General features: G+C 40.0%; 1 protein-coding gene across 1 annotated transcript; it reads right to left on the bottom strand.

Annotated features, from left to right (window-relative positions):
• Nucleotides 1–18432: 18432 nt before the first annotated feature.
• LOC103932173 (epidermis-specific secreted glycoprotein EP1-like) lies at nt 18433–20022 on the bottom strand. Its single transcript, XM_009341726.3, has one exon. It carries the CDS (start codon nt 19960–19962, stop codon nt 18628–18630), a length of 1335 nt encoding a protein of 444 aa, XP_009340001.1. The 5' UTR covers nt 19963–20022; the 3' UTR covers nt 18433–18627.
• Between the last annotated feature and the right edge of the window lie 7211 nt (nt 20023–27233).

Consider the following 27233-nt stretch of genomic DNA (forward strand, 5'->3'; position numbering starts at 1 on the left):
TGAAGCTTTTGTGTTGAAGCTTTGTAGTTGAGAGTTGAACCTTTGTAGGTGAAACTTTTGTATTGAAGCTTTATTGGGCATCATAAATTGATTTTGCTTCACACTATCTTGATCAAGAGTGTGTGAAGCTTTTGAGAATTGTAATTGCTCTCCATTGATGAAGCTTTGTTTGATGTTGAAACTTTGTAGGTGAAGCTTTTGTGTTGAAGCTTTGTTGAGCACCATTAATTGATTTTGCTTCACACTATCTTGATCAAGAGTGTGTGAAGCTTTTGAGAATTGTAGTTGCTCTCCATTGATGAAGCTTTGTTTGATGTTGAAACTTTGTAGGTGAAACTTTTGTGTTGAAGCTTTGTTGGGCACCATAAATTGATTTTGCTTCACACTATCTTGATCAAGAGTGTGTGAAGCTTTTGAGAATTGTAGTTGCTCTCCATTGATGAAGCTTTGGTTGGCACCATAAGTTGGTTTTGCTTCACACTATCTTGATCAAGAGTGTGTGAAGTTTTTGAGAATTGTTGTTGCCCTTCACTTGTTGAAGTTTTTGTTGGCATCATAAATTGATTTTGCTTCACACTATCTTGATTAAGAGTGTGTGAGGCTTTTGACATTTGTTGTTGCCCTTCACTTGTTGAAGCTTTTGTTGGCACCATAAGTTGGTTTTGCTTCACACTATCTTGATCAAGAGTGTGTGAAGCTTTTGAGAGTTGTAGTTACCCTCTATTTGTTGAAGTTGTTGAATTTCCCTTTTTTTTTTTTTTTTTTTTTTTTTTTTTTTTTTTTTTTTTTTTTAAATTTTGTGGAAGAGAGACAACATATATAAATTTTGCTTCCACACTGTTGAGTAAGAGATTGTGATGCAAGCCACACCTTGTAATAGTCGAAGGTTTGGATAAGCCATATAAATTGAATTTGCTTTGAACAGTCTTGATCAAGAGTGTGTGAAGCTTTCTACGAGTTGTAGTGTTTGCATTGTCACAGAGGAGAAATGTCTGAAGCAGATGTAAGAGGGCTAAAGAGCTTGATCTTTGTATACCATGCACTGAAGCCGTTGTTGGCTTGTAATAAGACTTTGTTGGTGACTATAACTCTTGTTAAGAATAAGTGCTACCCTAGTTGAGTTGTAAAATTTGAGGGTTTTTGATTATTTGTGAATGCTAGGAGTTCACATGTACAAGTTGTACCACTCGTCTTCTGGTTGGTGGAATGAATGGTGAGTTGCTTTCATCACTTGGTTATTGGTACGAATGTGAGTTCCTTTATCACCTTTCATGACATTTCATCACCTGGTTGGTGGCACGAAGATGAGTTCCTTCTTCACTTGGTTGGTGGCATAAATGGCAAGTTGCCAAATGATATTAGAGTACATGTTGTACATTTTATCACCTGGTTGGTGGCATGAAGGAGAGTACAGGTTGTACATTTCATCACCTCGTTGGTGGCATGAAGATGAATTCTTTATTCACATTTCATCACTTGGTTGGTGAGGGCAAAATGTTGAGGCACATTGTAGCAAGTGTCGAATGACACAAAGTATGTTGAAACCTTTCGAAGCACAGTTGGCTTATGTATGGATGTGTTGGAATGTATGATGTTTATGTATGAATGTGTTGGAATGTATGATGTTCATGTTGATTGACATGAGTGATGTTTACAAATGCTTTGCTATGCATGAAGGGATCCCTTGTTTGGATATAAGTCATGTTGACATATACTTAGACTTTATTTCATGTTGTAAGCATTCGTGTTGAAACTTCAAACCTGAGCGTTTCAGTGATAGAGATGTAAGGGAGTTAGGACCAAGTTGTCTAAATCACCTATTTATTGAATTGATGCCAAATGGCCTTCATTACATAGGATGCCGAATGGCTGTAGCTCAACACTTGTACAGTGTGAGTCTACTTGTAATAGTACTTCAAGTGATCAGCGTTCCATGGATGGCCAAGGGTCTTGCCATCGAAGCTCTTGAGCTTGTAAGAAGCAGGGTGACTGATGCCAATAACTTCAAACGGTTCATCAGAATTTAGGCTAAGCGTGTCTTCACTCGGGACTCTGTCACAAAGTAGTCTTTTCTTCAATACCCAGTCCTCCACTTTGAAAGAGCGAGGTTTGACTCTTGAGTCATAGTAGTTGGAGATGCGCTGCTTGTAGGTGACATTCCTCAAGTGAGCCTGGTTTTTGTGTTCCTCGACTAGATCCAAGTTGAGGGTGAGTTGTTTGTCATTTTCACTTTGCATGTAGTTCTGGACTCGGAACGTTGCTTGCTCAAGCTCAACTGGGACAACAGCCTCTGTACCAAAGACAAGTGAGAATGAAGTTTCTCCTGTTGAAGTTTGATATGAAGTGCGGTATGATCAAAGAACTTGGGGTACAAATTCTGGCCAACAACTTTTAGCCTTGTCCAAGCTGGTTTTCAAAGTGCGCTTGATTATTTTGTTGATGGCCTCAACTTGTCTGTTAGACTGAGGATGATCTGGGGAGGCAAAACATAAGTTGATGTTGAACTTAGAACATAACATCCTGAACTTCTTGTTGTCGAACTGTTGCCCATTGTCCGTGACTATCGCATTAAGAATGCCAAATCTGCAAAGGATGTTATTCCATACGAAGTCTTCTATTTTTGCCTCAGTAATGGTTGCCAAAGGTTCTACTTCGGCCCACTTTGTGAAGTAGTCAACTACAACGATGCATAGTGGACCTTGCCCTTTCCTGCAGGCATTGGGCCGATCAAATCAAGTCCCTATTAGGCGAAGGCCTAAGGGCTGATCATAGGAGTAAGAGGCTCGGGAGGGGAGTGATGAATAGTTGCGTAATGTTGACACTTATCACATGAGCGGGATATTCTGATGACATCTTGGTGGAGTGTTGGCCAGTAATATCCTTGGCGAAAAGCCTTGTGTGCTAGGGATCGAGATTTAGCATGATCTCCAAAGACTCCTTCATGTATTTCTCGAAGGTTAATTTCAGCTTCCGCAGGTGTGAGGCACTGTAAGTATGGTAGGTTAAAACCTCGCTTATAGAGTTGGTCATTAATGATCAGGTAGCGGGTAGACTTGTATCGAATCTGTTTAACTTGGACGTTATCATTTGGGAGAGTGCCATGAACAAGGAATTTATAAATTTGGGTGATCCAGCTATCCCCCTGTTGCAAGTTGTACATTTATGTGACCATGGTGCTTGGTGTTGCCAACAATTCGACATGAATTTTTCTCCTAATCTTGTCTTCCACTGCTGAGGCGAGGCGAACCAAAGCGTCTGCATGACTGTTTTCCGCTCGAGGGACTTGGGTGATCTGGTAGTGGAAGTGCTTGAGCAAAAGCTGCGTTTGCACAAGATACACTGCCATGGAGTTATCCTTAGCGTCAAAGTTGTTCGTGACCTGGATAACCACCAATTGGGAGTCGCTGAAGATATTAATTTGTTTAACTCCAAAGTGTTTGGCCAAATGTAAGCCTGCTAAAAGGGCCTCATACTCGGCTTCATTGTTTGACGCCTTGAACTTGAAGCGAAGAAAATACCCCATTGCCACTTTGTCGGGGGTAGTCAGGACTAGTCCTGCTCCACAACCCTGTTGGTTGGATGAGCCATCAACATATAGAGTCCATACTAGGAGTGTTGGTTCTACCTTCTAGGTTTCCAGGGGTGATGAAGCCGCTGCCTCAGGTGTAGGAGAAATGTCAACGGGATAAGTGAATTCTGCAATGAAATCTGCAACTGCTTAGCCTCTTTTCAGCTAGCTTTGGGTGGTAGGAGATGTCAAACTCTCCTAGTGCTATGGCCTATTTGATCATTCGCCCCGAAGTGTCAGGACTCTAAAGTATTTGTTGAAGGGGGTGATTGGTAAGCACGATGATGGAGTGTGCTTAGAAGTAGGGGCGAAGTTTCCGAGCAGACATAACTAATGCTAGAGCTAATTTCTCAATGTTGGAGTATCATGTCTCCGCATCTTGTAGAGCCTTGCTAGCGTAGTAGACAGGTCGTTCGATACTACCATCCTTACGAATGAGGACGGAACTAACTGCTGAAGCTGAGACAGATAGATAGACAATTAGGGTGTTGCCAACTTCAGGTTTGGAAAGCAGAGGGGCTTTACTCATGTACTCCTTGAGGTTCTTAAATGCTTCGACACATTCATCGGTCCATGTGATGTACTTCTTACTTCCCTTAAGTGCTTTGAAAAAATGAGTGCATTTGTCTGTGGCCTTAGAGATGAACCTGGTTAAAGCTGCCACCTTGTCAGTAAGGTTCTGGATGTCTTTTGAGGTTACTAGTTCTTTCATGTCCATGATTGCTTTAATCTTCTTGGGGTTAGCTTCAATGCCTCGTTTGCTAATCATGAAGCCCAAGAATTTTCCAGAGCCCACACCGAAAGCGCATTTGTTGGGGTTCAATCTCATTCGATACTTCTTCAGGATGGAGAAGGTTTCAGACAAGTTGGTAATGTGTTGGTCAGCATGTTTGCTTTTAACTAACATATCATCAACATAAACTTCCATGCTTTTCCTAATCTGTTCAGCGAACATTGAATTGACTAACCTTTAATAAGTCGCCCCTGCATTCTTTAGGCCGAATGACATGACTTTATAGCAATATAGTCCTCTATCAGTGGTGAAGGCCGTGTGTTCTTGGTCCAAAGGGTTCATGAGGATTTGATTGTATCCTGAGTAAGCATCCATGAAGCTCAAGAGTTCACACCCTGCTGTAGAGTCTACAAGTCTATCAATGACAGGAAGGGGAAAGCTATCTTTCGGGCATCCTTTGTTTAAGTTAGTGTAGTCGACACACATTCTCCATAAGATCTTTTGAAGCAAAAGACTTTCCTTGGTCGGATTTTTCTAAACAAAGACCACATTTGCTACCCCGTTGGATAATTGACTTCACAGATGAAGCCTATGCTTTTGAGTTTTTCAACTTCTGCCTTCATTGCTTCATATCGTTCAATATCATAAGATCTTCGCTTCTGTCTCAAAGGCTTGGTCTTGGGATCAATACTCAAGTGATGACAGATGATATCGGGAGAGATGCCTGGCATGTCCTTTATGACCAGGTGAAGACTTCAGTGTTCTCTTGCAAAAAAGAGATCAATGCCAACCGAATAGGTGGTGACAAAGTGGTGCCAATCTTCACTATGCGATCTGGATAATCTTTTGAGATAAAGATCTTCTCCAACTCTTCAGCATGTTGTGCTTACTGGGTGAAAGAGTCATCTCGAGGATCGTCGGGTTGATTGTTACCACCGTGAATATTCAAGTTGGCTTTGTCCGAGCTGGTTTTGATAACTTGGTTATGTATAGAAAATGTTTCTTTGGGTACATGCAAGTGTTGTTGCTTGACTGAAGTGTTGTAACATGATCGTGCACTAAGTTGATCTCCTTTGATGTAACCATTGCCATAGGGGGTTGGAAATTTCATCAACAACATATGTGTGAATACCATGGCCTTGAGATCATTAATACTTGTGCGCCCAAAGATGACATTGTATACCGTTGGGTAGTCAACCACCAAGAAGTTAGTGGTGATGGTGGCTGTATAGGGGCCTGTACCAATGGTGAAGGGTAAATGTACACTCCCTAAAGGTTGCACGACATTACCAGAGAAGCTTATCAGAGGAGAAACCGAATGATCGAGCAAGTGTTCAGCTACATTAAGTGTTTTGAAAGTTTTAGCAAACATGATATTGACCGACGCCCCCGTGTCTACTAGGATTCGTCGTACATCAAAGTTGGCTATGTGAGCCTCCACAATCAGTGGGTCGTTGTGAGGATAGATGATACCTCTTTCTTCCTCAGGGTAAAAACATATTGGATCTCAGTTAGGCTTTTGATACTTGCCTTCCCTGATGTCTTCCACGTGAAACACTTGGTGGCCAGGCTTCAACGTTCATTCATTGTTTTTCATGGCCCTGTTGGAAGATTCAGATATGGGTATGCCACCGCTTATGGAATATATCACATTCACTTGGCGTTGGTTGCGGTTATCCATCGGAGGGTGAAGAAGGAACTGGTCAATTTTTCCTTCACGTGCCAAAACTTCAATATGATCACGGAGGGTGATACATTTCTCGCCGTTATGGCCATTATACTCGTGGTAACCATAAAACATGCCTGTGTTCTTCGTGGACTTGAAATCTGGCTCCCTCGGCCTTGGTTTTGGTATCAAGTGAGTTATACTGGGGTAAATGGCCGTGCATGTGGCGTTCAAAGGTGTGTATGTCTCATACCTCGGGGTAGGACCATTCTTGACACGTGTTTGGCCCACTGCATTGACTGCCTAGAGGTGGGTATTATCGTGGTGATACCTTTGGTTATCGCGATAGTGCCCCTTACTCTTTTTATTAAAATGAGACTGGTGAGGATGGAAGTCTTTCCTCTTGCCCTGAGAATGATACGCCTGTTGACTTGGTGAGGTATTAGGTAGGGCAGGGGGAAGCATCGCTACTGTTCGAAAGGTTGAGGTCTTCTCATTCGGTTGGATTTGGCTTCTACTCCCCATTTGCTGATAAGGGATGGTTGTAGGGAATTTCCCTTGATATGTCCTTGCCTCGGCGGAGGCATGGTTATAAGCCTGTGCCATTACCTCAGAGTAAGTCTTCCAAGTGTTAACATTGATCATGTACTTGAAGAAACAATTGCGTAGGCCTGCCATGAAGGCTTTAAGGGCGGTCTTGTCATCTGCCTCAGCGCAACGAGAATACTCATGGCTAAAGCGGCCGGCATACTTTCGTAGTGACTCATCCGGCTTCTGGCGAATAGCGTACAAGTCATCTGCGAAATGCAAGCGATATGTCTGGAAGATGTGTTGAGAGACAAATAGTTTCCTCAGTTCCTCAAATGAGTCTACTGTCTCAGGTGGAAGACGACAATACCAATTCAGAGCTCCGCCAGAGAAGGTAGAGGGGAAGAGAAGACATCGTTCTTCGTCAGTGTGCATCCGGTATGCCATGGTGGACTCAAAGAGGTTAAGGTGTTCAATCGGGTCCTCCATTCTGATGTAGAGTTGTAAGCCAAACTTCTACTTTGTCTTTGATTGGATGGGGGTGTCGAGGATCCTCCTTGTAAGAGGGCTAGGCCTAGGTTAGTTCCAGTCAGGTATTTCGGCCTAACGTTCAGCCTTCAACTTGTTTACTTCCTCAAGGAGTTGTAGGACAATGAGGTCCTGAGCGGAGTCAGGTACTGCTGGATCATTCTTCCGTAAGTCTCCATCTCCTTTTGGAAGTAGGAAAGCTTGGTCAAGGGTATGAGATTTTTCTTTAGACTCACCGTAGTGACTTCCAGGGCGAGCCTGTCGAAACGCCCCCAAGTCTCCCGTACCTTCATATTTCTCTAGGACATGTCGCTCATTCCCTAGATTGGCAATTGGCTTGGGGGCATGGAAGAGCACTAAACCTTTCAGAAACCCTTGGATCATTGACCTTCGAGCTTATATGGATGGGGTTCTTTTGACATTGCCTCAGGAAGTCCCGACAGTCACGATAAACGGCTTTTGATCCTTCTACTCCTTCTGTAAGTATGTGCATTCCTCCACTTCTCCTGCTTCGGGTCGAAGCAGCTGGGTCGAGAAAGATCCCATGTTGATTAACACCTTGATGAGTAACTCGCTCCTCATTAAGGATATCCATGTTGAAGACAGGTGATCCCCTGTGTTGGGGGGCACCCAGGTGGTGGTTGACTTCTCCGGGGGCGATGAGTTCGTGTGTTTGAGTATGCCTAGCTTCATGGAGCATTCCGAAGAGCTTCTCATACTGCTCTTTGAGGATCTCACTCTTTATCGCTATCTTGTTGTTCTGAGCCTCTAGCTCATCGACTTTAGCCTGAAGAGCAAACCTCTTTCGTTCCTTCTTTTGTTGTTTTGCACTAAGTGCGAGAGGGGTGTCGTTCTGCATGCTGTGGTTCCCTTCACTCCCCATGTTGAAGAGAGGTGCCTGGTCGAAAGAAAGTGTGCGAATGGTGGAAACCAGCTTGACAAAGCTGGAGAGCGTAGGAATAAGTGCGATTCCCACAGACGGTGCCGAATGTTGATGCACAAAATCTGTGAGGACTTTGGTACAACAGAAAGTGTCAAGTTTATGACCTTCGCTAGATTGCTCTGGTCATTAGTGTGGATAAATATGTAAATGAATAGAGACAGGGAAGCAAATAACACAAGATGTACGTGGTTCACCCAGATAGGCTACGTCCACGAAGTAGAGGAGTTCTCATTAGTTGTGAAGGGTTTACACAAATACATAGGTTCAAGCTCTCTTTTAGTGAGTTCTAGTGAATAGTTTAGTACAAATGACATTAGGGATTATTGTGGGATAATGATCCACTTTTATAGAAGAGAGTTTCTAGCTTTGTTCTAACATTGACATGTGTCGTGTTGTGATTGGCCTCTGATATCGACATGTGTCGTGCTATGATTAGCCTTTGATACCGACATGTGTCGTGTTGTGATTGGCCTCCTGGTTGGAGGAAAAGTCTTGTGGGTCCTTGACGGTATGCTGTTGACCAGTGCTTAGTAGTTTCGGGATTGGTCAAGTATGATACAAACAAATACCAAAACCTAGAGTGAATTTCTAATAAATTAGGGAGCTTGAATAAAAGAAATTCATATTTCAGAATTAAAAATTTTGGTTAGTTAAGAGAGAGAGAGAGAGAGGGCCTTTTATAAATACCTGTTTGGCTTCTCAAAATAACCATGAAAGGGAAGAAGATGGAGTCAATGAGAGGGAGAACGTGAACGAAAATCTATAGATGGCTAACTAAGAACGGTTGGGAAGTTTTGAAGTTGGCGTTGGTGGGAGAGAATAAAAAGGAAGTAAAAAAGATTGAGGAATGATTTCACTTAAATTTTGGGAAGTGACGGAATATTGTGAAAATTTAAAGATTTGAAAATTTGGGAAAATTTGTAGTCCCGCCTTTAGAAACTTTTTAAAATAGTGTGTATTTGCATCATGTTTAATGTTCGTGGTAGATAAAAAAATACGGTGTGGCTACTAACAATATTGATCACAGCCAATGTACACGGTGCTTTAATACTTTCACAACGTGCTGACTAAGTCCGTGGTAATAAGTTGTTTTATCATAATGAGCTACTACTTGCCCGTTGTAAAATATTGTTATCCACAACATACTGACTAAGCCTATGATAAATATGTTCATTTTTTATAACGGGCACATAATATCCGTGGTAAATGAACTGTCTTGTAGTGAAGATAAAAGACCAATTGTAAGAACTTAAAGAATTTAATCCTTGTCATCCAACCTACTTGAATCATATTTTGTATACCACGAGATGTGACAATTAATGGTTCGATTACTTCTTTAAATCATTAAAGAAAAAATTCAATCATCAATTGTCAACATAGTCTACAAACATGATCTCCCCAGCATTTTCCTTTAAATTAGTACCAACACTACAAAAAAAAAAGGGCACTGCACACAATAAATTATTTGTGCCCTTTAAGGCCAAAGGACACCAACATATGTGCCCATGGACCAATTATTTGTGCCCTTTGAGGCCAAAGGGCACCAACATATGTGCCCATGGACCAATGGCAACAGTGTCGCAACTATTATATTGTATGTGCCCTCCATGGGCATCACCTTTGATGAAAGGGTACAATATGACTTTTTGTGCTCAAATAGTTCAGCACAAATAGATGTCTTTTTGTGCCTACATTCTGACAATCTGTCAGATAATCTAAAAACCACCTAACGGGCTGTATTTAAAAATAAAAAATAAAAAAAATTGAAAAATCAAAACAGGCTTCAAATTGAAATTTAAGTAAAACAAAAGATTAAAAATTTCATAAAATGAAAGCCAACGACTTCAGCTGTTGGAATGAACCAAACAGTAAAAGTGGAATATCATTAATGAAAGTATACAAGTATTCCTCATGAAAAAAACATGTGTACTTTAGCCAGGCAAAACTGATATATCCAACAGAATTTAAGCAATCCATGCATCTCTACATATAGCCAGACAAAACTGATTTCACCTCTTTTTTCCAACTTGGTGGATAATGCAATCATCTTCCTGAAATCCAAACCAAAGGGAAAATGAAAATAAATTGTTAAGGACCTATTTCCAGTGATGTTCAAGGACCAAAACTTGCAATAGGCATTGAGAACTCACAAGCACTGACGCATTGCTACTTTGTTATACTAAATAACAACGAACAAAACATGCAACTTAAATGAGCAGCTAAACCATCATTACTAGCAAACAAGACGTACAAAACAATACGAGTTTGGACAATCATTTAGCTTAGGTCAAATGCAGTGAGATAAATCTCAATGTTATGACATTAATTTCTAAGAAAGATAGCAAATGCTAAAAACCTTATAGGATCTGCAAAGCAGCGTCTAATAAATAAGTATATTGAAATCTAACCTTGCTTATATTCCCCAGTTTTGCATCTCATCCAATCTTTGCTCCACAAACGAACTAATCCGCATGATATGTGTGGCATTTGGACCTCTCACTGCCAAAGTCATGAATAGTACCAAAAATTAAAACCATCGATCTAATTCATCAACTTTAATCAACAAACACTACACGTAAATGTAGAACTACAAATATTTTAAACATGTAAAAGTAACTCATGGATAACAAAAATACAAAATTAATCTACAAAAGCAGAAAGTGGTGAAACGGTTCTATCAATTTCAAATCGAGATCAATCCCGACAAGAACCAACATAATCAGCCAATAATGTATATGAACCTTTTGCCTCCTTGAATCCATGGGACTTTACAATGTGGGAACCCAACTGATTTTTTAGCAAAAGAAGTGTCATTTATTTGATTTTGGAGTAATAGTTGTTTTATCCAGTCAATTAGTTGTCTGTTTTTTTTAATTAGCTTATGAAAAAAATGGCTTTAAGGATAATGCAAATGAGGCATCTTAAGGGGCAAATGGAATGTGTCTCCCACCATTTCAATGACTTTTTTTAATTACTATGATCTTCTACATCTCTCCTCTCAATTCATGAATTTCATTTACAAATTTCTCATTAACTAAGGCATTTAGCATCATGCCCTTTTTTTGGTAATCAGATATTACAATTTTACACTTGCTTAAATGATGAGTTTTATTATAGTACTAATAGTTATCTAAACCTACCACATGATGACTCACACTTTTGGCTAAAATCTGATAAGACTGCCTTAATATGTAAACCTGAGAGGAAGATTTATGTAAAGTGAACTCACACATTTATCTTTTGTAGATGAAGGAATGAATGGAAGAAGATAACCAACTTCTGCACTACCTGTATGATTTGTTCATGTGATTGATCATGGGTAGTTTAGCAAGATCACAAAACTCAATCCGTCGGAGTGACACCGGAGTACAGTTTAGGCCTCCTCTTACACCATCTGTCACAAGCCTGATGCTTGCATATGAACCTTTGCCTCGTTGACTCCGTGGGACCTTACATTGTGGGAACCCAACTGAGTTTTTGGCATCTTTCTGTTGGGGGTTTAAAAATGCTTCACTACTTGGAGAGGTTTATCTCACAAAGAAAAATGTAACGCAGCGGAATTGATAGGCAAGAGAAATAAAGAATTCTCAAAGTATTACAAGGTTTTTATTCACTCACAAACTTAGTACAAAAGGAAACACTCAAACACTCTTAGAAGCTTTGTTGCTTCTTCTTACTTCTTACTTGACACTCTCACTTCTTGCTACTTGCTCTCTTGGTTGTTACAAATGGTGTGGATGCCTTCTCCTTTTATAGGCATGGATGGAACCTTGGAGAAGCATGAAAACATTATGCTAGAGATATCTAGATAATTCCACTACCTTCCTAAGCTAGAATTATCTACACTAATCTTGTATGTTGGTGGAATCCTCACCATTCTTCTAGACTCTTCCACCAACTTGAACTTTGCTAGAATTCTCTAGCATGTGCATGGATCTTTCTTTGTGTATGGGCCGGATCAATTATCTTTGGGCCAAGACAAGATTACAATTCAACATCCCCCCTTAATCTTGTCTTGTGACACCAATTGAGTTTCTTAGTCTGACAAAGTCTTCTTGTTTGAGTGGCTTGGTGAATATGTCGGCAACTTGGTCTTGAGACTTCACGTATTCCACTTGCACATCCTTTCTTGCAATGCACTCTCTTAAGAAATGATAACGGGTATCTATGTGTTTGCTCCTGTCATGGAATACTGGATTCTTTGCTAGAGCTATTGCAGACTTGTTGTCGACATAGATCTTTGTTGGCTCTTCTTGTCGCATTCTTAATTCTTTCAGCAAGTTTCTCAGCCAGATTGCATGGTAGACACATGAAGTAGCAGCTACATATTCAGCTTCGCAGGTAGAGAGAGTGACAATCGGTTGCTTCTTCGACATCCATGTGAATGCAGTGTCTCCTATGAAGAACACAAATCCAGTAGTGCTTTTTCTATCGTCGGAATCTCCTGCCCAATAACTGTCGCTATATCCAGCAAGTTTGTAATTATCAGAACTTGAATAAAACAAGCCAAAGTTAACAGTACCTTTGAGGTATCAAAGAATTCTTTTGGCCGTTTTCAAATGTGTAGTTGTGGGATTCTCCATGTGACGACTGATTAATCCGACAGCATAGAGAATATCTGGTCTTGTGCAAGTCAAGTAGCGCAAGCTTCCAACTAGACTTTTGAAAAATGTTGGATCTACGCTTTTTCCTTTGTCATACTTGGTTAGTTTGACTCCGCACTCCATTGGCGTGCTCACGGGCTTGTAGTCGTCCATTTTGAACTTTTTCAGTATCTCCTTTGTGTAGCTTTCTTGGGAGATGAAAATTCCTTCTTCGTTTTGCTTGACTTCAATGCCTAGGTAATATGCCATCAACCCGATATCGGTCATCTCAAATTCTGTGGTCATCACTCTCTTGAACTCTTCAAACATGCTTGGATTACTCCCGGTGAAGATTAGATCATCCACATATAAGCACACAATCAAAATATCTCCATCTTTGACTTTGACGTAGAGAGCATGTTCATGAGGGCACTTGATGAAGTTGTTTTCCTGAAAGTACTTGTCGATGCGACTATTCCATGCTCGTGGCGCTTGTTTTAACCCATAGAGGGCTTTCTTCAGCTTCAGAACTTTGTCTTCATGCCCTTTGATCTCATAGCCTGACGGTTGCTGAATGTAGACTTCTTCTTCAAGGACTCCATTTAGGAAGGCGGACTTCACATCCATTTGTTGAATCTTCCAACTGTTTTGAGCTGCCAAAGAAATTAGTAATCGTATAGTTTTCAACCGAGCAACGGGTGCGAATACCTCATCATAGTCGATTCCGGCTCTTTGACTGTAGCCTTTTGCCACTAGTCTTGCCTTGTATCTTTCGACCTCTCCATTGGCATTTTTCTTTGTCTTGTACACCCACTTGACTCCGATGGCTTTGTGTCCTTTCGGAAGAACAGTGAGTTCCCATGTATCATTCTTCTGGATTGCTTCAATTTCTTCATCCATTGCTTTCCTCCACTTAGTATCTTGCACTGCTTCTTGGAAGTCGACTGGTTCACAATCAGCAAAGAGACAGAAAAGTGTAGGATTATCAAGTCTTTCAGCTACCTCATAAAGATCTCATATACTTCTTGTGCGTGGTACTTCTCTTTCATTTAGACTCTCACTTGACAATGCTGATGCTGATGAATTACCATGATTGGTTGATATTGGTGAAGCAGGTGGAGTAGTGGATTCTTGTTGAACCTCTCTTGCTTGCTCCATCATCCCTTGTTCATTATCTTCTTCAAATTGAGGAAAGAAGTGAAGATCACCTGCATGCAGGCCAAAATCTCATTCTCCTTCTTCATCGAACATCACGTCTCGACTGATCACCGTCTTCCCATTGTTTGGATTATACAGCTTATAGCCTTTTGAATTGGTGTCATAGCCGATGAAGATGAACTTCTCACTTTTGTCGTCGAGTTTGGTTCTCCTCTCGTCTGGTACGTGTACATGGGCTATGCTTCCAAAAACTCTTAGATGAGAAATACCTGGTTTTCTTCCACTCTATGCTTCTTGCGGAGTTTTTCCCCACACACTCCTTGTTGGAGACCGATTGGATAGGTAGACAGCACATGCTACAGCTTCTGCCCACAATTCCTTAGGCAATTTCTTACTTTTGAGCATGCTTTGAGCTATGTCGAGGATGGTTCGATTTTTTCTTTCCGCCACTCCATTTTGTTGAGGGGATCTTGGAACTGTCAAAGGTCGACGAATTCCATTTGCTTCACAAAACTCTTGAAATTCCTTCGAAGTGAATTCTCCTCCTCGATCAGATCTCATGGCTTTGATCTTGCAACCACTCTCCTTTTCTACAGCGGCTTTGAACTTCTTGAATGCTCCAAAGACTTCTGATTTCTGCTTCAAGAAATACACCCAGGTTTTTCTTGAAAAATCATCAATGAAGAGAAGGAAATAATTATTTTTACCCAAAGAGCTTGGTTTTATTGGACCGCACACATCGGTGTGAATGAGCTCGAGTGGCTTCTGGGCTCTTATGGTCGACTCCTTTGGAAAGCTTTTCCTGAACTGTTTCCCAAGTAAACATCCTTCGCAAACTTGATCAGGGTGGCTGATACACGGTAAGCCTCTCACCATCTCCTTCTTGGATAATAACTCCAGTCCCCCAAAGTTAAGATGCCCAAAACGAAGATGCCAAAGCCAAGATATGTCTTTGTAACATATCTTGAGACACTTTGCAACATCGTTTTGAATGTTCATGGGAAACATTCTATTCTTTGACATTTTCGCCTTGGCAATTAATCTTCCTTTGTCATCTCTAAGAAAAAGGATATAATTTTTCGTATGAAAATCATAACCTTTTTCTAAGAGTTGACCCAAACTCAAAATATTGCTTTTCATATTGGGCACGTAGTAGACATTCGAAATTAATTGGTGACCCCCATTTTCCAGGGGAATAAGGATGTTACCTTTTCCTTTTACGGGTATTTTGGATTCATCTCCAAAAGAAACGTTGCCACTCATTGATTCATTGAGCTCTACAAAGATGCTTATTCTTCCGCACATGTGGTTGCTGGCGCCAGTGTCAAGGTACCATGTATAGTCTTGGTCTCCATCATTGTTCTTGCATGCTAGTAGCACAACGCCATTCTCTTCTTGCTCTTCTTTCACATAATTGACCTTCTCATCAAGTCTGCTGTTTGGAGATCTACATTCCCAAGCATAATGCCCAAACTTTTGACAATTATAGCATTGAACATGAGATTTTTCATACCTCGAGTTTGAGCGTCCTCTTCCTCGACCTTTTGTTGAGCTTTCTCCTCTTTCGTAGTTGTTATGGTTGTTTAAGTTCCAACCACATCCACGCCCATGTCCACATCCGCGACCTCGACTACGACTTCTTCCGTATTGGCTTCTCTCGTTGTTGAAGCTTTCTTCTTTCTTCTTTGGCTGGATATGCGTCTTGAGGAGCTGCTCATCATTCCCTTGCCTCTTCTTATGTTTCTCTTCATATGCTTGTAGCGAACCCATTAATTGCTCTATACTAATTTCTTCCAAGTTTTTAGTTTCTTCAATCGTCACGACAATGTGCTCGAACTTGGGGTCCAACGAGCGTAGTATCTTCTCCATAATTCTAACATCTTCTAACTTTTCTCCGTTTCTTTTTAATTGATTGGAAACGGCTAAGACTCTTGAGAAATAATCAGAGATTGATTCAGACCCTTTCATTTGTAGAGATTCGAACTCACCTCTTAATACTTGAAGATGAACCTTTTTCACTTGTTCGGCTCCTTTGTAAGAGGTTTGAAGCTTCTCCCATGCTTGCTTGGCAGAGGTTGCACTCGAGACCTTCTCAAAGCCATTGTCATCTAATGCTTGGTAAATGAGGTAGAGAGCCTTCTTGTCTCTCTTTCTTGAATCTTTCAAACTCTCCTTCTGGGGTTGAGACAGAGTAGCTTCATCTTCTGGCTCAGTGTAGCCTTTCTCCACGACTTCCCAGACATCGTGTGCACCCAAAAGGGCCTTCATTTTGATACTCCAATTATCGAAGTTGTTGTTGTCGAGCACTGGAACTTGGAAGGCTGCCATAGCATTGCTAGCCATAGCTCTGATACCACCTTGTTGGGGGTTTAAAAATGCTTCACTACTTGGAGAGGTTTATCTCACAAAGAAAAATGTAACGCAGCGGAATTGATAGGCAAGAGAAATAAAGAATTCTCAAAGTATTACACAAGGTTTTTATTCACTCACAAACTTAGTACAAAAGGAAACACTCAAACACTCTTAGAAGCTTTGTTGATTCTTCTTACTTCTTACTTGACACTCTCACTTCTTGTTACTTGCTCTCTTGGTTGTCACAAATGGTGTGGATGCCTTCTCCTTTTATAGGCATGGATGGAACCTTGGAGAAGCATGAAAACATTATGCTAGAGATATCTAGATAATTCCACTACCTTCCTAAGCTAGAATTATCTACACTAATCTTGTATGTTGGTGGAATCCTCACCATTCTTATAGACTCTTCCACCAACTTGAACTTTGCTAGAATTTTCTAGCATGTGCATGGATCTTTCTTTGTGTATGGGCCGGATCAATTATCTTTGGGTCAAGACAAGATTACAATTCAACACTTTCATTAACTGGGAAATAAAAAATAAAATAAAAAACAAAAACACTGTAATTATCCTGTAATCGTATCTTAATCTCACTGCCATTTCAAATTAAGGGAAAGAAAAAGTTGAAAACCACCTGAGTCAACGAAATGTCCCGTAATCATACGACATGGAAATGAATTTAAATAATTAAATTAAATTCAACATTTTGGCTTGTTTGATATTGGTCGACTATTTCCAATCTTTCTTTCCCCGGGGAAACAAAAGTGACTACATGGAATTCTATTTTATTTATTTTCCTTCATCTCCTAGGCAACCAAAACAGAAAACTTAAACAAAAAATGCCAGAAAAGTTGATGAAACAAACTACAATAAGCTATAAACATTAAAAATTAAATGACCAATTTATAACAAGAATATTACATGCGACTAAACTTTGAAATTCTGAGCAGTCTCCAAGTGAGTAAACTTTGACATGCATACAGAATAGGGAATTAAAATTCAAAATCTAAAATGGAACCCAAAACTGAAAGTTTTTATTTTAGAAAAGAACTTACACTGGAGGACAACCCACTAAGAGATGATCATCTTTACCTCTAGGGTCGAGGTCCAATTCTGCCAGGCTTGGCCGAAAACTGGCCAAAAAATCCGCGGTCACCATTAAGGGGGCGTTTGTTTGCCCTCACTAAGTTGGACTGGACTGGACTAGCTATTAGTCCAATACTGTGTTTGTTCCATGCTGGGACTAACATTAATGAGACTAAAGGGGACTAGCATGGACAAAACCCTTCACTAAGGGGTCTTAGCGAGACCCCCAAATAACCATGGGACTAGCTAAGACTATCCTCTCTTTTGTCGTCCTCGTCATGTTCAACGACCACTCCCGACATACTCCTCGTCATCTCCGGTCACCTAGATCAATCATTAACTTTCCGACTCTCTTTCAGATCCATTTCACAACCAACTTTCATATAAAATATACCAAATTGAAGCTGGGAGTGACAAGATTACGATTTTACTTGAATCGAGGCTACAATGTGGTCGAATGTGGCCGGAAAAAGGCCTGGAAGTCTCGGCCTGTTTGGGCTTCTTCAAATCCATGACAGATTTGAGCATTCAAAGCTAAGATCTCGGTCCAGGGATGGTGATGAATTTTTTGGCGATGCTAACTCATCCAATTTAACGAGGGTTGGCTGGAAAACACATCGGGAAACCTGCAACTCGTCGGGAAAATTGAAGCCGTGAGGTTCCGTTCGAACAACGCATAGCTAGAGAGGGAGGGAGGACAGAGAAATAGAGACTGTAATCAATAAAGAGTTTGACCAGGAATGAGAAAGAGACATGAATTGAGAGGTCTAAGAGGAAAAAAAGAGGGAGAGGGTGGGACGATGAGAGAAGAGAAAAAGAGTGGGACGAAAATGGTAGGAAAAGATGGAGAAAAAGATAAGATCATAATAAAATATTAATAATTTATATATTAAATAATATAATATTAGAATTTGTTATTATCCAACTTCTTAGTCCAATACTGCACCAAACGCTTCACTAAGTTAGTCCAATTTAGTCTAGTCTAAGCCAGTCCAGCTTAGTCCTTGAAGCTAATCCAGTCCGAGAAAGTCCGGCGCAACAAACGCCCCCTAAAAGGACACATGCAAGCTGGACACAAAATATTGTGTTCAAACTTTAGTAGACACAAATACGTGACACAAATTAATGTGCTTTTTTGTTAGAGGGCACAATTGAAATATTTGGGTGTACAATGGACCTTATAAAGCACAATTATGTATTTGTGCTCAATGAAAATGAGAAGGGCACAAATCAATTGTGTTCTTAGCCCATTTTTCTTGTAGTGCAAATAACATCACAGAAAAGGTGAAATACCAAAAAAGTTGATGATTATATTATAGGGATGCACATAATCAAATTACAAACACTAAAGTTCACAACATGTAGATCTAGAGCATATTATATTAATGAAACACTAACGACTTATCATTTTATTAACACTTTAACTTCAAACCTCATTGAGAAAATAAACAAATTAAGTGATGATCTAGAGCATATTATATTAGTAATTAGGTGCCTTGATGTAAGCCACGTGAGTAGAATTGGCAACCTTGGTCAATGTTTTCAAATCGTAAGCTATCCAACACCTTGATGTATCTTTGTTGTAAAAGTAGCCCAAACACTTGCAATTCGAAGTACACTTCTCAGCACAATTAGCCTCCTTTGTAGCTTCTCCCTTGGTGTACTTGCTCAAGAAGTGATCAACCCCTCCAACTTTGTAGTAGTGGAAGCTCTTTGCATCACAAGAAGTTAGCTTCTCAGGCTTACAAGTCTTGCTCCAACCCAATAATCCCTTAGAGGATGGGCAAGCAACACATTGGCTGTCCTCACAAAGGCCAAAAGTACCACATCGCTCGGGCAATTGGCACTCATTAGTTTCCCATAACCAATTATCTCTATCGAAAAGAGTGAAGGTCACCTCCCACGCACCCCATTCCACATTGTCATCGTAAGTGTAAATCTTGACATTTCCATCCATTTCAAGCCTAAGGAATGACAACATGCTATTGTATTTGGGCCTCGCTAGAATGTGGCCTCCCGCTAAGGTAGGGTTGACCACTTCAAATTGTAGGGTTAGGTCATAAGCATGGCCCTCATCTGTCTCTGGAGCACAATTAAATGTGACACGGTCAAATACGCTTTTGGCCGGTGTAACATCTGTAATTGAAAACTGAGTGTAGAGTAACGGCTTTGGGGAGTTGTTGCTCTTGTAGTACAAAGATATTGACTTGGATTCCATCACTATGCTGTAAGGTCCATCTTTGTTTTCTGTCTCGGAGGCTCGACTCACCAGTTTGTTCACTGCTCCGGCCCTGAGAGATTGACCCACCAACAAGGTGTCAGTAGGGTGGTCAAAGCTTTGCCAGACAAAGTTGCCCTTCGAGTCATGGAGCACCATGTTGCCTGTTGGAAGCAACTTGAGGCCTACCACACCTTTATTGGCAGTGTTGGTTTGCCAAGCTACTCGGCCATCAGCATCCGCCAGTACAAGGTTGCCATCTGCTCCAAATGCGAGGGTGGCATTTTCTCCAACTGGGTTTCCTCGATTGGCCTCCCAAACCCAACGTCTGAGTGACTCTGAGCGAGTCGTACCCATGCGAAGAGCTAGTGTAAAGGCATTTGGGCTAGTGTTGTAGAAGGCAAGTTGGAAGGGGGAGCTATACACACTAAGCGTACGGTAGTTTCCATCATATTCTACAATGTAAGGCCCAAATTCTCCTTCGTTGACAAACTTGAATGTTTGATTAGCGGGAACGTGAGCTTGGGCATTGAAAGCAAATAGAGAGAAAAGGAATAGCGAAAGCAACGATGACATGGTAAATGTAGGTGAAAGCATTGGAGAGTGCAGGTTTGTTGTGGAGATAGTAGAATTAAGTACCTTTATTTATAATTTAAATTGGAATGATGACTGAGATTTGATCTTTCATAAATATTGTTGAAGATATAGCCATAACTATGTGCACCAACTGTTTAGACGCCAATTTTGGTCAAATTCTGCATAGCTGCACTTGTATATATAGAACCCGTATGATCCCGTTGAATTTGTAATATGAATCTGTGTTCTGCAAATGCAACCTATATAACTTTTTTATAATTACACTGCCCCTTTTTTCAATTCCTTGTTATTCCTAGAGGCTATATATGCGCAACATAAATGTTGATCCTTTGTGATCGAAATGTCATGTGTTCGAGTCGTGGAAACAACTTATTTATAAAAATAAAGATAAGACTGCGTACAATAAATGAAAACCTTGTTGGCTTGGAGTTGCCTTTTATCTGAATGATTGTATATATGCTTTGCTACTATTTTTTCTCGAATGGAATATTGTTCTCAAATGTTTGTGTATGTTAAAAGGATCAAATACTACCTACAAATCAATTTGTTGTGGATTCTACGTTTGTGTAGGTTGAAAATTTCAACATATCACTACCAGAAATTATAGTCATACGATCAATTAACTAAACAACTAGCCTAAGTTTGATCTTAGCCAAAAGCTAGTCAAACGATTACATGATACGTATATCTACAAAGTCAACAAAAAAGCAAGCCCCAGTATAGAGTTTATTTTATTTTATTTATTTATTTTTAAGAAATGTCAACTTACAATATGCTTTTCTGAACTGTGTAAGAAAGACAATAAAGAGCTTATTATTCAATTCTTTTTTTTTTTTTTTTTGGTCGAAAAGGAACATTCATTAATTAAGTAGACAAGGTTACATCATTCCAAACGGAAGGCAAAAGTGACCCAAAGTAAATTGAGGGAATCAAATACATAAAGCCCAGCCCGATAAACAAACTTAATTTCCAAATACACGCCGCCGCTACCGCTGTTGTCGGTATCACGATCGTCTTGCTAGTAGCCATCAAAGCAGCAATACTATAGAAAGCAACTAAGTGGTCAATTCGACGAAGACATCGTAATAGAAAGCTTACAAACCCGCAACTAAAAGGACACCACAATCAAAATTCGCCAGTGGAGATGCCAAACCGAGATTTAGTCGCCAGATCCAAACCACCATGACAAATCCCTGCAAATATATACAAGGTTTTTATCACAAATGGTCCCTGAAATTGACTCTCACCATCAAGGTGGTCCCTGAAATTGAAAATCAATCAATGTAGTCCCTGAAAATAGGTGTCTGAAATCAATATGGTCATTATTTCACAATTATATTAAAAATTCCGTTAAATGCTGATGTGGCATATAAATAGGTCCCACATGATTTACGGGTTTTAATCAGAAATTGTCCCACACCATCAAGATGGTCCTTAAAATTGAAAATCAATTAATGTAGTCATTGAAAATAGGTGTCGCAAATGAATATGATCATTTCACCACAATTCTGTAAAAAAAATTTGTTATGTGCTAAAGTGGGTTTAATAATTAATTAAAAAAACGTTGTTTAAATACCTTTTTGCAGAATGGAATTTTTTTCTCATAGTAAGGCCTGCTCCGAAGAGAGATATCTTCCATAAATTCTCAAAGGCACAAGGCTTAACCAAGGCCTAAGAGGGGGTTTGGAAATAGTTTTCAACTAACAATAGGCACACCTCGGTTATAATCTCATTATCTCAAGGCAGACCTCACTGTTCTTTGAGTCACCAAACCACTAGAAAAGTGTCGAACAAGCTCTCCAAGATAAGGTTGTGATGATGTTGATCGCCTAAATGTTAACGGCGATGTCTCAGAAATCATTGTCAATCGGCCAAGTCATCACCAAAGGTGATCTTGATCCATGTTTAATTCGGTGAAGTGTGTTGAAGTGTATAAATGTGGGTGTATTGAGATTTTTTTTAGAGAATAGATAGCAAATGAGGTAGATGAATGTGGATTAGGATCGGAGGTGATTGTAAGACCGGGTTTTTGGGTTGACAACTTTTTATTAACAATTAAATTATTAAACCTATTTGTAATTTTTTAAATTTAATTAGACTTGTGTAACCCATTTATATATCACATTAGCACATAACATAATTTTTGACAGAATTGTGACGGATGACTACTTTGATTTAGGACACTTACTTGCAGGACTATATTGATAGATTTTCAATTTCAGGGACCATTTTGATGTTGCGAGTCAATTTCAGAGACCATTTTGATGTCGCGGGTTAATTTCAAGGACCATTTATGAGAAAAAAAGGACTTATGAGACCCATTTATGTGCCATAGCAGCACTTAACAAAAATTTTAACAAAACTGTGATGGAATGACCACATTGATTAGCGACACCTATTTTCAGGGACTACATTGATTGATTTTCAATCTTAGGGACCATCTTGATGGTGAAGGTCAATTTCAGGGGCCATTTGTGATAAAAACCCTATATACAAATATAGTGGCACATGGATAGAAGGTGAGGCTAAAACGGTATGTAAACTACCCTTACTTCGGCCGAAATCGCAGAACACTTGGCCTCGAGGGGATTCTGGCATGTTGGTTGGGGGAAAGGAAGTGAGCAAGGGAGATGCATTTGACATCCATTTTCGATTCGGCACACACATATCGGAGCCCATGATGGGGTGCAGGTGGATTATGAGGAGGTGAGGTACAAAGGAAAGGTGGGGGGATATGAAGTTCTAGGTTTGCAAAGGGACGGCTTGAAAAGATGGAGGTTGGAGAAAGAGCAATGATCACCAAAGAAAAGGCATGAAGCTTGGAACTAAGACATGCTCATGGAAATGAGGAGACCAAGCTCAAAAATTCGAAACAAACCTGAAAGGAAAACTAAAATATGAGCAAAAGGGAAGGAGATGAGAAAAGAAGAAGAAGAGAGAGAGGGAGGGGGGTTGCCACTAGCAACCAAGGCAAAGGCTAGGGTTGGCGGCTAGGGTTTTACCTCAGTTTGTGTTCAGAGAGTTGTTGTGCATCAAGGTCTTTTTCAAATCACATATTATTCAAACCTAAAATAGTTTATAATTTATACCCACAATAATAAACCCTAACACAAACCACAAACCCTAAACCCTAAACTTTTTAGTAGATAAATGTATAGCAAACCAAGCTGCTCCAAGCCCCTCTAATCTCGTATCATCGCACAGATGCCAATATACTGTAAAATATCATCGCATTTTTATGTAATTAAAAGCATATCCAACGGGAAACTTTCCACCATGAGGCCGCCTCTTTTTATCTTCTATGCATGTATTACCGTTGGCATCCAACAGTATAGTGTATCCTTCCCTAAATCAATGGCTCCAACTGAAATACAAGGGTCTCAATTTATATAAAATGGCTTAATTCTTTTTACTATCATGGCTGTTATCATTTGCTTTGCAACAAGACGTTTCAAGAAATTAGTACTTGTGTCAAAGGCCCAAAGGCTACCTCAAAGTACATGATTTTGTCATCATCTCCCAAAAGCACAAAGTTCTGACTGATAATTAGAAGGTACCAAATGAAAATACAATAATAAATTGATCAATCTGTTAGTGTTTGTTTAATGAATTGGATTGTATTTTGATGGTTTCGATTTAGTTTTGAGCAAATAAAATTAGAGAACCAAAGGAAGAAGAAGGCTTAATGCATAGCTCATCTTTCATTCATTCAGTATGTGTGTGAATACATATCCAAAAACAAAGTGACAGAGCATCACATGCTCACATAAACCAAAGACTCAACACACATGTGCACATCACATGCACAACTTACTCTACATAGCTACTATAACAGCCGACATAATACAAGCTATTGTGATGTCATAATCCTAGTTGTATATTGCAACTAGAATTAAAACACTTAAGAACACAAAAAAAAAAAAAAAAATCATTTGAAGAACATAAGTTGCAAAATATGATTTGTTATGATCTGCAACAAGCTTACATCTCAACACTCCCTTCTAAGCTTGTTGTTGATTTCACTCCCAATAAACCTCTTAGACAATAAAATTGATCCTTTGGCAAAGCCTTGGTGAAAATATCAGGCAATTGCTCTGACGCACCCCGATCCTGATATTCCCCAAATACCAAGTTAGGCACGTGCTGGCCGACACCCGAAGGTGACGAAAGCCATTTATTGAGTGCAAATGCTGAAAACAAGAGGTAAATAAGGTTTATAAATATAAAAGAATAATAAATATGCAAATAAGGACCGTGTTCAGAGCACACTTCTGATCTAGAACACTAAAAGAAAACAATATAAAATTGAATGAAACGAAGGAATGGGTCCTACACCGAGAGGACTCGAAGATGCCCATGCAGAAGTGCCTGGACATCGGGATTGTATGCCTCGATTCTAAGTCCTGAAGGGGGCGCAAAACAAACATGAGTAAACCAAGTTGATATATATATATATATATATAATAAAACAGTTATCAACATACTAACCCCTAGGTTTTATGAAAACACAAATATATAATGATAAACATAGGTTTTCCGAAACCTAGCATGTCGTGCAGTGTCTCAAATCATAATTCGCATAAATAATAAACACTAGTGAATGTCCGATAACTCTTCAGGCCCCATGCCGGCTTCCCGTCTCTGAGCCGACAGTCAAAGGAAAATACACTTCAGGTCCCATGCCGGCTCCCCGTCTCTGAGCAGACAGTCAGAGGAAAACACACTTCAGGCCCTATGCCAACACCAAACCGTTGCCCGGGACTGACCGGATCTATCCCTACGTCCTGTAGCGGAAAGCACCACTAGGTAAGTACAAAACCAGTGAACATACATATATTGAAAATCAACTTCATAGTATAAAGTCATGCATCATCTATACTATAAAGAGGTGTTCTAAACATGTTCTAAATATCATATCATCATCCATCAGATATTCTATAAGAACATGGGTTATAGGAAAAATAATAATAATTCAAACTAGCCTCACTAAGAATGTTATCTCAAAACGTTTCGTAAAACATAATCATCAAATCATGCTTTTCATGTATGCATTTATACTATCAAAACATGCATTTTTAGAAGGGGTCCACTCACAGTACTTCGTCGTGGAAAAGCCACGCCATCTAGCGAAGAAGGAAACGCCACAGATAATCGCCCCTAAGCACAAAAATGGTATATTTAGTCAAACTCTACTCAAACGATTGAATTTAGGAAAACGGACATCGGAAACGGGTTCAGAACGTTGAAAACCCAAAAAGTCAACGGTCAAAGTCAACGTTGACCGTTGACCGGGTCAACGGTCAGACCGGGTCAGGGTCAGCAGGTCAAACGGGTCTGGGCTTGGATCCGGATTGGGTTAAAGGGTTTGGACTTGGGTTGGATCCGGGTTTGGGCCTAAAGGGTTTGGGTTAGGGTAAATGGGTTTAGGTTTTAGGTATGTTGGGTTTGGGCTTGAACCTCACGGCCCAATGGCCCAATTTAAAAGGGTTTTGGGCTTGGCAGGAAAGGCCCAAAGACCTTGGGTTTGGGTGGTTCACCGGATTCCAAGGAGGGAGAAGGCCGGATTTCGGCCAGAGAATTCCCAAGCTCTGATGGTGCTCAAAACTCAACCAAAACATGTCATTCAATATATCAAATTGAAGCCCCGAAGGTAAGGAATCGAAATATACCCTTGGTTCCCGTCATCGTGGTCGGAGTTGGCCGGAAAACAGCCTGGAAGCCACGGGTGTCCGCCGGAAAATGGGTAAGATTCAAATGAGCATAACTTCTTCAATACTCAATGAAATTGGGTGAAACAACAAGGAAAGTTGTAGTACTCAGCGAGATGAAAAGATTGATACCTTTCATGCCGGCCAACTCGCCGTGGTTTGGTCGTAAATTTCCTCGAAAGTCACTGAGGTCGCCGAAAACTGGGTAAGATTCAAATGAGTATAACTTCTTCAATACTCAATGAAATTGGGTGAAACAAAAAGGAAAGTTGTAGTACTCAGCGAGACGAAGAGATTGATACCTTGCACGCTGGCCAAATCATCGTGGTTTGGCCGGAAATTGCCTCGAAAGGAGCTATGCTCGCTGGAAAACTGGGGAAATGTCTCCGAGGTGGTTTCTTCATGGTTTGACGTCCAAAACACAACCACAGGGTTAGAAAAGAGCTATAGGTGTGGGCATGGGTGTGTGTGTTCTTGTTGGAGAAAAAAGCACCAAGAGGGGGGAAAAGAGAGCACGGAGGAAGAAAGAGAGAAGAAAGAAGAGAAGACTTTTCAGGAAAATAAAAACAAAAAGGGAAAGGGAACCGAGGGACAAAACAGGGGGTGGGCCCCTTGGGCTCACCAATTAAGACTCAAAAACAATTTTAAAAAGGAAGGTATCCCTCAAACTTAGTGAAAATACAAAAATAGTATTTTCTTACGTAAATCTCGGGACAGGTTGTTACATGCTCCTTAGATTTGCAATACATGGATTCAATGATGTTCTCTTGTAGGGCATTTCTGATGTAGTGAGATCTGCAATTGATATGCTTTGATATCTGGTGAAAAACTAGATTTCTTATTTTAGCAATTGCAGAGATGTTATCACAATAGAGTGTAGTTGCATAAGTTTGAATTTCTCCAAATCTTCCAACACAAATCTAAGCCAAATTGCTTGAGTTGTTGCCTTTGAAGCACTGACATACTCATATTCAACAGTTAAGAATGCAACACTATGTTGCTTCACAGATGCTCATGAAAAAATGCTACTGCCAAATGAAAAGACATACTTCAAAGGCTTTTCATATCATTTTCATCACCACTTCAATCACTATCATAATAAACAAATGCAGACTTTCCTTTCACACATTCAATTTCAAAGTCAATAGTTCCTTGGATAAACCTGACTACTCTTTTGCAGTTCCAAGAAGTTTCTTAGTTGGATTATTTAGGAATCTAGATAGTAAACTGGCAGCAAACATAGTGTCAGGTCTTGGCTATTAGATGAAATAGACCACCTATCATTTGTCTATACACACCTTCATCTGCAGATTCATTGCCATTATTATTCTAATATTCATTATTCGTTGCAAGAGAAATGTTTACAAGCTTACAATCTTTCAAGTCAAACTCTTCTAATAAAGCCAAGGAATATTTCTTCGGATTTATGAAATTTCTTTTCTTAGACTGCATAATTCTCATTCTCAGAAAGTGATACAATAGTCCAAGGTTTGTGATTTCATATTTTTTTTCATCATGTCAACCTTGAATTCATATACTTCCAGTGTACACAATATCATCTAC

Source organism: the organism of the source record quoted next, unplaced genomic scaffold (assembly GCF_019419815.1).
Source record: "Pyrus x bretschneideri cultivar Hongxiangsu unplaced genomic scaffold, Pyrus_bretschneideri_v1 Contig25, whole genome shotgun sequence".
Classification (NCBI taxonomy): Eukaryota; Viridiplantae; Streptophyta; class Magnoliopsida; order Rosales; family Rosaceae; genus Pyrus; species Pyrus x bretschneideri.